At 39.8% G+C, this 14,684-nt stretch overlaps 2 protein-coding genes across 2 annotated transcripts; both read right to left on the reverse strand.

Annotated features, from left to right (window-relative positions):
* Nucleotides 1-1,523: 1,523 nt before the first annotated feature.
* On the reverse strand, nucleotides 1,524-6,581 carry LOC129869579 (protein Dr1-like). The gene is made up of 3 exons (XM_055944096.1): nucleotides 5,482-6,581; nucleotides 5,010-5,173; nucleotides 1,524-4,685 (listed from the first exon to the last, which is right to left on the reverse strand). Exons 1-3 carry the CDS (start codon nucleotides 5,699-5,701, stop codon nucleotides 4,539-4,541), a joined length of 531 nt encoding a protein of 176 aa, XP_055800071.1. The 5' UTR covers nucleotides 5,702-6,581; the 3' UTR covers nucleotides 1,524-4,538.
* A 105-nt stretch (nucleotides 6,582-6,686) lies between these two features.
* Nucleotides 6,687-10,677, reverse strand: zgc:109982 (uncharacterized protein LOC553564 homolog). The gene is made up of 6 exons (XM_055944095.1): nucleotides 10,356-10,677; nucleotides 9,911-10,072; nucleotides 9,339-9,518; nucleotides 8,255-8,348; nucleotides 7,468-7,651; nucleotides 6,687-7,155 (listed from the first exon to the last, which is right to left on the reverse strand). The coding sequence occupies exons 1-6, from the start codon at nucleotides 10,450-10,452 to the stop codon at nucleotides 6,916-6,918; spliced, it is 957 nt and encodes a 318-aa protein (XP_055800070.1). The 5' UTR covers nucleotides 10,453-10,677; the 3' UTR covers nucleotides 6,687-6,915.
* Between the last annotated feature and the right edge of the window lie 4,007 nt (nucleotides 10,678-14,684).

Consider the following 14,684-nt stretch of genomic DNA (forward strand, 5'->3'; position numbering starts at 1 on the left):
TTTTGGGGTATTTAACAAATATTTCAAAGCGGTTTAGATGGTAGGCTAATGATTCTCTACAATAGCCTTCATTATAGCCTATATTGTTTGTTAGGTCACATAAACTAAATGAAATTAGGCGACCATTTTCAAATGCATATTTTTTTTTTTCATTTTTATGATCCTAAAGAAGTGGAAATCTTTCCGATAGCCTAATCTGACAGAAAATCAAAACTGGGTTTCACCTACCGATCAATCCCCCGACTAAAACTGACACTACTTGAAGACTGAGCAAAATTATTCCAGTACATACCGGCTTCTTTGTCGTCATGTTTTCAATGATTGCTCCAGCCATTTCAAAAGTTATCGAAATAAAGATGCAGAAGTTCCTCAGTGTCCTTCCAACACTGACTCAGGGGTATATGTAACATAGTAAATGTCAATCCGGGACACTCCAAATAGTATGATATGTTACGTTTCGTATGGTAGGCCTATGTATTAATTTGTGGATATCCTTCAAGATTTTCATATATGTTACGAATTACTATTCGGATGACATATTACAAATTGGAATTCGGATGACATATTACAAATTGGAATTCTGTACAAAATGTTCCGAATTACAATTCGTACAATATGTTCCGAATTTGCTAAATGTATGATATATCAATAATTCCAATTTGTTGTGGGCAGGTGGCTAACGCTAATGTTAGCAAAGTGGCAAATGCTAACATTAGCTAGGCTCAGGGTTAGGGTTTAAGGTTAGGAGTTAGGTTAAAGGATTACGGTTTGCTAACATGCTAAGTAGTTGCAAAGATGCTAATTAGCTCAAATTGTCAGTGATGAGATCGAACATGCAAGTATGTTTGCTCTAGCTTCTGTAGCATTGCAATAAATTCTGTACGGCCACCCTAGACATTGGATTGACCATGGAGAGCCTTTTAAAGTTCATATAAGGAAATCAGTCAATTTAAATACATTCATTAGGCCCTAATCTATGGATTTCACATGACTAGGAATACAGATATGCATCTGTTGGTCACAGATAGCTAAAAAAAACAGTAGGGGCATGGATCAGAAAAACTAGTCAGTTTCTGGTGTGACCACCATTTTCCCTCATGCAGCATGACACATCTCCTTCGCATAGAGTTGAGCAGGCTGTTTATTGTGGCCTGAATGTTGTTGGACTCCTCTTCAATGGCTGTACGAAGTTGCTGGATATTGGTGGAAACTGAAACATGCTGTCGTACACATCGATCCAGAGCATCCCAAACATGATCAATGGGTGACATGCCTGGTGAGTATGCAGGCCATGTCACTGTCGGTCATTGTAATTACTTTACATTAGTTGTCCTATTTAGAATAATTTACCATCAAAACATAATTGCATTTTATGACTTGTTGGTCATAGTAAAATAAAAAATAAAAAAATCAGCTTTTGTCCATGATGATGTATAAAACTGAGGCTGACATACACAGTACAAAAACACCTAAAAATGAGGAAAGAACTGTAAGTAACTCCAGAATACATGAGGAACAATAGGTCACTATAAAAGATGTTAACTTTATTGCTTAAAGAATACAACTTTATAAAAGGCATGTGAATGGGTAACACAATGAGAGGTTACCCATCTTTATAGAATTCACCACACATTCATAATGCAACTTTATCATACTGCACCACAGAAAAACAAATGTGCACCCCATTCCCAAAATAGTGCACTACTATTGACAAGAGCCAAAGTAGTGAGGCATAAAGGAAATAGGGTGCCATTTGGGATGCAGAATATAAAAAGCCAAGAAGAAATCGAAGCATTTTTTCAAGGTGAAAGTTACCATCAGTCATTGAGAACAGTAACTTGAGTGCACACTGCACCCACGTCTCTTTATACTACACATGGAACATACACTTTGGGCTCATATACTTGGGTTGTTAAGCTCTCCTGTGGTTGTGACCCAAATTGCACCCTATTCACTATGTAGTGCTCTACTTTTGACCAAGACCAATTGTTTTCTGGTCAAAGGTATTGCAGAATATACAGAATAGGGTGCCATTTAGGACACACCCTATATCTTTGGTTATATGAGTCAGTCAAAAAATATTCTGAAAGGAGTAGCTAATCAGTTAGCAATACTGTAGGTGAACATCCTAAAAAAAAAGAATCAACCTACTTACACCATGTACAATGCCTTCAGAATGTATTCAGACCCCTTGACTTTTCACATTTTGTTACCTTACAGCCATATTCTAAAACTGATTAGAAAACAGAAATACCTTATTTTCACAAGTATTCAGACCCTTTGCTATGAGACTCAAAATTGAGCTCAGGTGCATCCTGTTTCGATTGATCATCCTTGAGATGTTTCTAGAACTTTTGGAGTCCACCTGTGGTAAATTCAGTTGATTGGATATGATTTGAAAAGGCACGCACCTGTCTATATAAGGTTCCACAGTTGACAGTGCATATCAGAGCAAAAACCAAGCCATGAGGTCGAAGGAATTGTCCATTGAGCTCCGAGACAGGATTGTGTCAGGGCACAGATCTGGAAAACCATACCAAAAAATGTCTGCAGCATTTAAGGTCGCTAAGAACAAAGTGCAGTCCATCATTCTTAAATGGAAGATGTTTTGAACCACCAAGACTCTTCCTAAAGCTAGCCAACCTGCGAAACTGAGCAATCGGGGAAGAAGGGCCTTGGTCAGGGAGGTGACCAAGAACCTGATGGTCACTCTGACAGAGCTCTAGAGTTCCTCTGTGGAGATGGAAGAACCTTCCAGATGTACAACTATCTCCGTAGCACTCCACCAATCAAGCCTTTAGGTAGAGTGGCCACATGACAGCACAGCCCGTTTGGAATTTGCCAAAAGGCACCTAAAGACTCTCAGACCATGAGAAACAAAATTCTCTGGTCTGATGAAACCAAAATTGAACTCTTTGACCTGAATGCCAAACATCACATCTGGTGGAAACCTGGCACCATCCCTATGGTGAAGCATGGTGGTGGCAGCATCATGGTGTGGAGATGTTTTTCAGCAGCAGGGACTGAGAGCCAAAGTACAGAGATCCTTGATGAAAACCTGCTCCAGAGCATTCAGGACCTCAGACTGGGGCGAAGGTTCACCTTCCAACAGGATAACAACACTAAGCAAACAGCCAAGACAACGCAGAAGTGGCTTCGGGACAAGACTCTGAATGTCCTTGAGTGACCCAGCCAGAGCCTGGACTTGAACCCGATCTAACATCTCAGGAGAGACCTGAAAATAGCTCCACATCCAACCTGACAGAGCTTGAGAGGATCTGCAGAGAAGAATGGGAGAAACTCCCCAAATACAGGTGAGCCAAGCTTGTAGCGTCATACCCAAGAAGACTTGATTCTGTAATCGCTGCCAAATGTGCTTCAACAAAGTACTGATTAAAGGGTCTGAGTAAATGTAATTTAAAAAATATTTTATTAGCAAAAACTTCTAAAAAACAGTTTTTGCTTTGTCATTATGGGGCATTGTTTAGATTGAGGGGGAAAAAATGATTTAATCATTTTTAAAATAAGACTAATGTAACAAAATGTGGAAAAAGTCAAGGGGTCTGAATACTTTCCGAAAGCACTGTGACCGAGCTAAAATAAAACAAAAAGCATTTGAATCCTATTTTACAAATCAAAACATATTCACAACCATTCTAAGTGTTTCTGAAATATGTTGGGTACATCCCAAATTATTGATCAGACAGTTTATATGGGATGTGGTGCTATTTGGGACATATCCGTCATGTTAAACAAACATACAAAGAGGGGGTAAGGAACAAGTTCTGTAAAAATTATTTACCAAAAAAGACATGCCAGTAGGAGGAATAAGCAACGCCCACCTTTGGCAAGACAAGTGAGGAGCCGTTCTCCTGACCGCCCCCACAAAAAATACAAATTATTGTAGGAGAGATAATACGCCTAACCTGTCCTCCTGTTCTTTTCTCAACATAAACCATGATCCCCCCCCCTCCCAATATACCCTTTGCACCATTTTCCATGCCACCTTACATCCATTGATCTCTAACCTACAAATCACACAGAAAATTACAATTCCATGCCAGATGTAACATTTGATTTGTAATTGGCAAAAAAATTGTTCATTTAAGTGGAGGAAAGCTTGAAAATGTATCTTTATTCAAATGTGTTTTCAGGTACTTCTGTCAAAAAAGAAAAAATGTCTACCTAGTATATGACAATAAAAACATATATATAATAAAATTCCCCATATCTATGTACCTTGAAACTGTCCATAATGTGAACTCCTGATACTGGACTGGTGGGACTATGTCCAAACACAGCTCAGATCACTGCCAATGAGAGTGTTCGGAGTGAGAAAGAGAGGGCTGCTTGCCGACACTGTCCTAAGACAAGGGATATGGCCTGGGTCGTGTTCAGCAGGCACGAAACGGATGAAAACAGCCAGAAACAGGTGGTAGCCTACTATCTGTAGTTATCCAATAAGAAATTCTTGTTTTTATTATCTGTTCCAAATGTTGCAGCCCAGACCCAGGGATCATCTTCATAATCACATGTCATCACATGTCATCCTCATCATCCTCATCCTGGGAGGAGCCAGCCTGCTGTCCAGCGCTGGCGGATGCTGCAGCCAACTGGGCCTGCTGGGCAGCTTGCTGCATCTGGAGCCACTCCTGCTGGGCCAGCTCGGCCTGCTGCTGCCGTGCCTGGAACACAGTAAATACAGTCAGTCCACCAATAAATTAGACATGGATAGAGATGCAAAGCAGGGGAGCCACTCAACCTAGAATATCTACTAAATGTTACCAAAACAAATATACATTATTTGAGCTTTTGTCACACTGCAGAAATATCCGTTTGTACACTGCAGTTATCCATTCCTGGTGAAGGTGATCTATCAAAGTGCAGAGATGTGGCAAGAGATAGTCTGAATCAAACAGGTTATCCGTCTTGATCCTTAACACAGGTAACACACTTGTAACCTGGCAACGACCAGTCTGGTTAACCAGGTTATGACATTTGATCCTTACCTTAGCAAATAGTTCCTGCTGTTGTCTGAGGAGCTCTTCCTCTGGGATGCCCAAGTTTTCCAGGCGAGAGTTGGCCTTCCTCCTTTTAAGTGCTACTGTTTTACACTCCTGCAGGACATCCTTCACCTCTGTGATGTACGACGCAAAACCCAAGCTTTCAAGTGCTGTGGAGAAGAGGATATGGTTAGGGGGGGAAATTATGGAAACAATGTTGGGGAAAAGGAAATACATTTATTCAACAGTCTCATCACTTGATTATTGTTGGAATTCCTAGTGCATAACTAGCTAACTTGGTTCCAGATTGGTTTACTATAACTAACCTGGTTTACAGATAAGTGGCCAGGCAAGCGCATACCTGCATTAACTAACTACAAAATACATGGCAGGCAGGAAGGAAGAAAACATATTCTTTACAACTGAATATATTTTCAAACCTGTTGATACAGAATAAAAAAATACAAAAGACACTAACCATTAATGACATGTTCAGGTGATATGGTCTTCTTTTCAGACTTGTTACATATTTCATTCGCCTCTGATGAGATTAGATGTATGAACTCTGTGCAGCAGTTCACAACAAGCTCTCTTGCATCGTTGGCAACCCGTACGTTGGGCAGAGTTTCTTTGATCATTTTGTTGATGGCTGCCCTGGGAATGGTGAGGTCGTCATCGTTTCCCGACGAAGAAGCCATCGTATTCCAGAGAACTAGTTTCTCAAGTTAATAAAAAACGAAACTGGGGGAAAGCTTGATTTGATGGTAGGGTATCGCAGAGGGCTAACTAGCTAACGTTACGTGTTGAAAATGTCGTGGGCTAGACGCTAACGTTGGCTAGTTGGGTTTAAAAGTTAAACTAGCTATGCAAACTAGCTACACAAAAGCCTATTGACACAGCATATCCTAATGTTACTGTAGAGACGTGGAATGTAACGAATATGTCTAAGTTAAACACGATGGTGAGGACAAGAGAAAATGAAAACCAGCTAGCGAGTTAGCAAGCTATGGTCCATCTATCGCAACGCGTTAGTCTAGCTAACATTAGCTAGTTAGTTACCTGCAGCGGCTTTTGAGGACATGGCTATAGCAAGCGTGTCGTTGGGATCATTTCGTAACGCAGTGTTGATCCCCAAAACACTGTTTAAACCAACATCCTGTATACACTGGAACGAGAACTACTGTTCCTTTATCGGCCGAACGAAATACTTTAATTCATTTATCCTGTTAAGTTCGGTTCACCGGCAGTTCGGCACTGAAATTTCTGAGGAAACGATCCACGCAAACAAAACCCCTTTCCGGTATATTATTTTTCTACGGTGCCATGTGAAATCGACCAAATAAAAATGTCGCCACCTACTGTGTTGAAGGAACAATAATACCATAATAAAAATGTATAGCAGACCTACATATGGTTATAATACTTAAGTATGCAAGCTTATTTCCCCTTTCCCAATTAGACTAAAACAGGTATTACAATTTACCTTTACCATGTTTAAAAAAAATCACGTCACCCTATTCCTGTCTTGTGACGGTGATCTAATAATGTGTAGGTAATGGTTAATATTGGATTATCCTTTAATAAAATTGGGGCTTTGAATGTAGTGTAATATTCTATAACCTGTGAACTATGGATTAGTGGCCCAATAGATAATAATGTTACATAATTGGATGTCCACACATCTTATCAATGGTGATGGATCCTTTCATTGTAGGCTCTGTCAATACAAAAGTCCATTAAGAATCCCCAGTAAAACATTTTGCCCAAATTGAAAGGTAACTATTCCATCAACTTTTGAATCCGTACATTTTCAACACCAACACTCAGAAGATAAAACATTGGAATTGTATGTTGGTTTATAATTTATAATAAAAAAGTGAATTAATTAGAAAATTGCCTTTTGGGACACATCCTAAGAATTGCTCTTGTCCTTATCTATAGTGAAGCTCTTGCGGGTCCTCCAGCGTAGCAGCTTGAGGAAGTTGAGGCTGGCATTGAAGACCTTGTCGTGCTCAAACACCATCTTGTAGAAGGTGTCGATGGGAAGGTCTCCGTTTGGATCAGCATACTTCAGGGTGGTCATGGGGGTGTACAAGGTGTTGGTCTGGTGCCGGAACGGAGGGTTGTCCATGGTGATGATCTTGTGTGTGTGCTAAGGGAGGAAGACACGGAGAAGGAAGGGCCATTGAAAATGAGATGAAGAATTCAGAATAACCTGAAATAAATAAAAATAACTGCCCAGAACATGGTTTTCTGGAGATGCACTGTTGAGGCCCTTGGACAAGTCAAGTGAGTCAAGCTAGGGAGAGACATTTAAGCACAGCAATTTGAACACATGCACCAAACAAACTAACCCTGTGATTTAGAATGACACTTTACTTAGTCTCGAAGTATAATGCCTTATAAGATGTTATATGTATAAGCCTTTATAATGTGTCAATTTGAGCCCAATAAGCTAATATACCTCTGCTATGTCCTCAGGTGTCTGTCCAAGGCTTTCATAGATCTGCTTGAAGTTCTTCATATAGATGTTGGTAAACATATCTGCTGTCACTTTGTCAGCTTTGGAGAGGTCTGTCTTCATGCCCTCCTCATAGACCTTATGCTCAAACTCCGTCACCACAGGGCCTGGCTCAATCAAACTTATACTGCCACAGCAATGATAGCAACACACACACGCACACACACATATAATTACTATTTTAAGTGAATGTTCAGTTAGCCTAGTAAACTCAATTATATTCTGTCACCAAAACCCTTTGGTATTTTCTGTATCTAATACCACAGGAAAATCTATAATAAATCCTAAGATTGTGTCTGTACGCTGTTGCTTCTTATAAATCATCTCTATAATATTTGTTGGGTGTGGTTGTTATTGACATTTTACCCAACTGTAGCATGTTTTTTGTCACTCGTGGCATGAAACACTGGTAGGATATTGCAGTGTATAAGTGCAGATGTTGGTGACATGGACGAGTGGGCTACAGGTGTTGGTTAGCATGCATTATTTCCCCTGAGGGGAAGGCAGCTCCACGATGCATCCTCTCACTCCCTTCTCTAATCTCAGCCCCATGAGACTAATTTAACTCTCACAAACAGAGCAGTGTGAATGTACCCTCCACACACACCAGATGCAGTATGTGGTAGGGAAGCTCTGGTCCAAGGCGTTAGTACTTGCTAATGCTGAGCATTCCTTAGCAAACCACACTAACGCCCTGGACCAGAACTAGTGGTACGGTAGGACTACTTACTTCAGATTAAACCTCATGGCTTGTACGGCCAGGCTTTCACAGAAACCCTCCACAGCAAACTTGGATGCTGCGTAGATATCGTTGAACAATATACCTGTGAAATAGGTGAATGCCACCAAATAATTTATACAGACCGGATGTGTCAATTGTAAAATGTAAATTTATGAAGTTCAGATCGTGATGGAGTCTTTCCATTTCTAAGCCTAGGGTTATTCAACGGTTAATATTGAACCAGTAACAGTGTGGGAATTATGGTGTTCGGAGGGGCTCAGCCCCCAAAATGAGACATGAGCTCCCCTAAATGCAACAAAAGTTGCAAACTTTGCTGGGGATCTCTTTGAACTATTCTCCTATGTGTTTAAAATGCAATTTTGTACTGATACAGTGGTAAATAAATAAAAGCGCATTCCAAATTAAACGAACAACCCTACCTCTGTCATGGTTTAATCCAGTGACAGCTGGTTCAGGTTATTTCAATCTATTAATCTATTTTCTCTGGCTGTCTTTCTCTCTCTGTCTTGAGTATACCCTAGCAAATTTGCAACATTGTGTCGACTGGATTCAGCCTGCTAGCAAAATTGCAACATTGTTTTTAACTGGGCCTTCGCAGTTTCCCGTGTCGATGAGCTCGGGACAGACAAGACTGTATTTACGTCCATATTTCAGCCCTTTTTCAGGTGTCCTGACTTTTCTTTTTACAATTTTTTTAAATTTGTCAGCAAGATACATCAATTAATGCAGGCTACAAGAGTTTAGATCTTGAAAACATTGCACGTTTTGGTGTTTTTTAACAGATGTCTCTTTCCATCAATCCAATGGCTGGTGCACTGTTTGGATGCTGGAATTTATTTTGGAGCGGACCAATGTGCTAAGGTAGCCTACTTTTTGAAGTGATTTGACAATCAGATGAAAACATCATGCCTGGTTGCGTTCATGCCACATTACAACTGGTAATGCATGTTTACCTTTAAAATACATGTCTGTGCTATTAGGCACATACAAATGTGTAGCCTACTCACAAATACACTTGCTGGTCTGTAAGAAAACCTCATGAAAAGCCATTGTGTGAAAAGAAGCAACTTACCCTGTATGCCCATGACACTGCTGATCACAACAATATGGCCACTCTTCCTCTTCTTCATGTCTGGCAGGATCTCTTTGAGGAGTCTCACTAGACCAAAGAAGTTGGTATCCATGACAGCCTTCATCTCCTCCATAGACTGACACTCTATGGGGCCTACCAGACCCATCCCAGCATTGCTGACTGAGAGGGGAAAATATAGGTTTGTTCAGTTATGTGGAAACTTTCTGATCGTTGCGTTTGCAAATACAAATAGAATTAGCAGAACTGAAACGATGCCCTATTCTACATGACAGACAATTATATCTTTCTATGATACATTTCTGCCTGAATGTTCTGTAACGTTACATCCTACTGAACCGGCCACTGGAATTGGGGTGTGAGGGAAAAGTCAGTGCAGGCCATTTTAATTTGACTGTACAACCAACTAGCCTTACAATAGAATTACAGTCTAATTCTTTACTGGGTTTGTAATGCAAACGCGATCAGGGAAGACAGTGTCAATAAATATAAACGTGGGATTATTAGCCTACATGTAATACCAGATACGGGTGTATGCATGCATCCGTACTTACTGAGTATGTCTAGCTTGCCATCCGGTAGGCTGGCCACACAGGCCTTGATGGAGTCTTCATTGCAAACATCCAGTTGTTTAATCACCAGGGTCCTGCCCAGAGTCCTGCCTGCCGCCTCCACAAGTGCCTCTGCCTTACCCAGGTTCCTCATTGTGGCATACACTGGAGAACACAACACAGGTGTATCTTAGTCTCTTAGAAGCAGACAAGTTTGTCCATGAATATTGTGTAGCTGTATAGTCTGGGGATTAGGAGTTTCTGACAATGCTTTTGGGGATTTTGAAGGTAAAGGAACCATCCTCACAATATCACTGCTTTCCATAATAATTTTAAGAGATAGCTGAGATTTCTTCCATTGACAGAGGTGGAATAAACATCACATTTTGGTTACCATAACATTAAATATCCAAATTCTGTTCAACCCAAAAAGTACCCATTAACTTACCAATGAACCTCTTCTTTTCATCCTTGGCGATGCGTACAGCCAGGGCCAGGCCGATGCCTGAGGAGCAACCTGTGATGAGGACAATCTTCTGGTTCATCTCTGCTGTTAGTCTCACAGAAACTTCTTTGTCTTTAAGAACCTAAATTGAGAAAAATTCCTGGATAAGGCTAATAAAGTGTTTTGAACGGTACAAAAATAAATTGGTCTCACAACTCCAGTATCAGGTAATGAGGGACAGCAGGAGGGAATGAAAGCGAGGAGGGAATGAAAGCAATGGGGGAGCGAAAGTGAGGGAAGATTGAAAGCGAGGGGGGAATGAGAGAGAAGGACGGAATAAGAGTGAGCATGAGGAGATGAAAGAGAGGGAGTAAAGGTGATTTGCTTTCGGCTCAGTAATCCACTGTAGTCAGACTCAGCAGAAACAGCCTTATACAGGAGCATGATTAGCATCCATTAGCATGCCATACACATAAACTACACCTATACACATACACAATCAATCAAATGTATTGTATAAAGCCCTTTTTACATCAGCATTTGTCCCAAGAAACCCAGCCTAAAACCCCAAACAGCAAGCAATGCAGATGTAAAAGCATGGTGGCTAGGAAAAAAACACATTTGAAAAGCAGAAACCTAGAGAAGAAACAGGCTCTGAGAGGTGGCCAGTCCTTTTCTGGCTGTGCCAGGTGGGGATTATAAGACTACATGGCCATTAATCTCTCTAGGATAGGGGGCAGCATTTTCACTTTTGGATAAATAGCGTGCCCAATTTCAACTTCCTTCTACTCATCCCCAGAATATAAGATATGCATATTATTAGTGGATTTGGATAGAAAACACTCTGAAGTTTCTAAAAATGTTTGAATCATGTCTGTAAGTATAACAGAACTTATGTAGCAGGCAAAACCCTGAGGACTAACAATTAATTATTTTAATTTTTTTAGGTTACTGTCTGTTCAATGAGTTTTCATTGGAATACTGGATTTCTAATCACCCTGTTTTCAGTTCCTACCGCTTCCACTGGAAGTCACCAGTCTTTGGAAATAGGTTGAGGTTATTCCTTTGTGCAATGAAGAAGTAAGGGTCATGTGTACTGTTTGAGAGTTGCGCAAGACTTGAAAAGTAGCGTTAGTTTGTTGATCTTCTGTATTGAAAACAGATAGACCCGTCTTCAATTTGATCGATAATTAACGTTTACAAATACCTATGGAAATATGGACATATGGAAAAGTCTGCTCTACCCAAAATTACAACCAATTAATTGCAGCATTACCACAAAAATGGAAGAGGCAAGTAGAAGGGGAAAAAAGTAAGGAACTTGTATGTCGGCCCTGTATTAAAGAACAAAAATGGTTAAAGAAAAGTGTGATAAATAAAAACATATACCAATTTCATTTAAGGACCAAAAAACTAACAGCTGTGCCATACAAATTGCAAAATAGTTGGGAAGAGATTTTCGATGTACCCATTCCATGGCACATGGTTTATGAATTGATACGCAAAACAACGCCGGATTCAAAACTTCGAATTTTTCAATATAAATTACTGTACAAAATTCTTGCAACTAATAGAATGTTATATATATGGGGTATACAATCTTCCCAGCTCTGCAGATTCTGTTGTGAGGAGGCAGAGTCATTAGATCATTTATTTTGGTATTGTCCATATGTAGCTCGTTTTTGGTCACAGGTCCAGGAATGGCTGAAGAATTGCAACATTTGCCTAAAACTAACGCTACAGATAGCAATACTGGGGGATTTGAAAAGCCATAGTCAATCAATCAATAATATAATAATTATTTTGGCAAAGATGTTTATTTTTAATTTACAATCTGTAGAAGCTATGAGAATAGGAAGGTTCAGGTCTTTTGTGAAGCATCACAGCACAGTTGAGAAATGTATGGCAAATAGAAATCCGAAATGGATGATGTTGGAAGATAGATGGGAGGGGTTGGGTGGAGCTGAAGGGTGGGACTAATAACAAGATAAACAATATAGGGCATACGGGATCTGTGAAATGTGTATAGGTGCGGAGCTTTTGTGAAATAGCACAGTTACAAGTGGAAATAAAATTGGATGGACAACAGAAATAGAGGAAGGACTAAGAACAAATAAGAGAGAACTATTGTAAAGTGGACTGTGTCTGTAAGATAGGTATAATATGTAGAAATTGAAGGTAAAAGCAGAAGTGTTTATAAGTTTACTCCAATTGGGGGATTGGTGGTAGGGTCGCGGGGAATAATAATAAAGGCATATTCTTTAAAAAAGTATGTATGTCTATATAGGTATGTGTATGTATATATGTGTATATGTATGCATACGTGTATGGATATATATATTTACCCAAAAAAATATGGGGGAATGGAAATGATGCAGACAATTACATTGGAAGCAACATTCTTTCCGCAATAGTAAGCTGATCCTCCCCTAAAAAAAAAAAAAAAAAAAAAAAAAAAAAAAAAAAACGTTTACAAATACCTTAAGTTGTATTACTAAAGTAGTTTGAAATGTTTTGGCAAAGTTTAGAGGTCATTTTTGAGATATTTTGTAGTGACGTTGAGCAAATTGGAAGCTGTTTTTTTCTGGATCAAACGCGCCAAATAAATGGACAATTTCGATATATATGGAAGGAATTATTCGAACAAAAGGACCATTTGGGATGTTTATGGGACATATTGGAGTGCCAACAAAAGAATCTCGTCAAAGGTAAGGCATGATTTATATTTTATTTCTGCGTTTTGTGTCGTGCCTGCAGTGTTGAAATATGCTACACTCTCTTTGTTTACTGTTGTGCTATCATCAGATAATAGCATCTTATGCTTTCGCCGAAAAGCCTTTTTGAAATCTGACAAGGTGGCTGGATTCACAACGAGTGTAGCTTTAATTTGGTATCTTACATGTGTGATTTAATGAAAGTTTGATTTTATATAATTTTTTGAATTTGGCGCTCTACATTTTCCCTGGCTATTGGCCAAGTGGGACACTACCGTCCCACATATCCCAGAGAGGTTTTAAGGCCCAATCTTTCTTCAAGATGTTCAAACATTCATAGATGACCAGCAGGGTCAAATAATAATCACAGTGGTTATAGAGGGTGCAATTTCATAACCCAGAATTCAGAGGTCGAGACAGCAGGTGCGGTAGAGATAGACACAGAGAGAGAAATGATTCCAAAACAAATCAAATTTTGGTAAACTCAATTATCTATTGGGTGAACATATGTTTCCCATGCCAAGAAAGCCCTTTGAATGTAATTGAATTGAAATAGAGAGAGAGAGACAGCAAACCAGTGACTCAGCCCCTTTAATAAGGATCAGAGGCAGATAATCCCGGTGGAGAGAGGGGAGCTGGCCACGCAGAGACAGCAAGTGTGATTCGCCACTCCAGTGCCTTGTTGTTCACCACTGATGCAGACCTTTGGAAAATCTACATTTTAAAAAGTCTAATAAGCCCATGTGATATAGCTATACCATCACAATAAATCTATTATATATTTTATAGGAAGAAACCCAGAGAAGAAACAGGCTCTGAGAGGTGGCCAGTCCTCTTCTGGCTGTGCCAGGTGGGGATTATAAGACTACATGGCCATTAAGACCCGATCTTTCTTCAAGATGTTCATACATTCATAGATGACCAGCAGGGTCAAATAATAATCACAGTGGTTATAGAGGGTGCAACAGGTCAGCACCTCAGGAATAAATGTCAGTTGGCTTTTCATAACCCAGAATTCAGAGGTCGAGACAGCAGGTGCGGTAGAGATAGACACAGAGAGAGAAATGATTCCAAAACAAATCAAATTTTGGTAAACTCAATTATCTATTGGGTGAACATTTGTTTCCCATGCCAAGAAAGCCCTTTGAATTTAATTGAAATATATAGAGAGAGAGAGAGAGAGAGAGAGAGAGAGAGAGAGAGAGAGAGAAAACCAGTGACTCAGCCCCTTTAATAAGGTCAGAGGCAGATAATCCCGGTGGAGAGAGGGGAGCTGGCCAGGCAGAGACAGCAAGTGTGTTTCGCCACTCCAGTGCCTTGTCTTTCACCACTGATGCAGACCTTTGGAAAATGTACATTTTAAAAAGTCTAACTCCATGTGATATTGCTACACCAACACAATAAATCCATTGTATATTTTAGACAGGTCCAAAGAAACATGATATAATTTTTTTTTGTCTATTACAGAAGAACAGAGTAGTATACTCTGAGTTGCCCTTATGCTAGGCCCTGACCTGGCTATGCCATAGGGCTGTGGGCTACATTAGTTAATTTAGCAGACAAGATTTGCTTAGAATTCTATGGCGTTATTTTATAGTATGAAGAATATAATTGAACG

The sequence above is a fragment of the Salvelinus fontinalis genome, chromosome 14 (assembly GCF_029448725.1).
Source record: "Salvelinus fontinalis isolate EN_2023a chromosome 14, ASM2944872v1, whole genome shotgun sequence".
NCBI lineage: Eukaryota > Metazoa > Chordata > Actinopteri > Salmoniformes > Salmonidae > Salvelinus > Salvelinus fontinalis.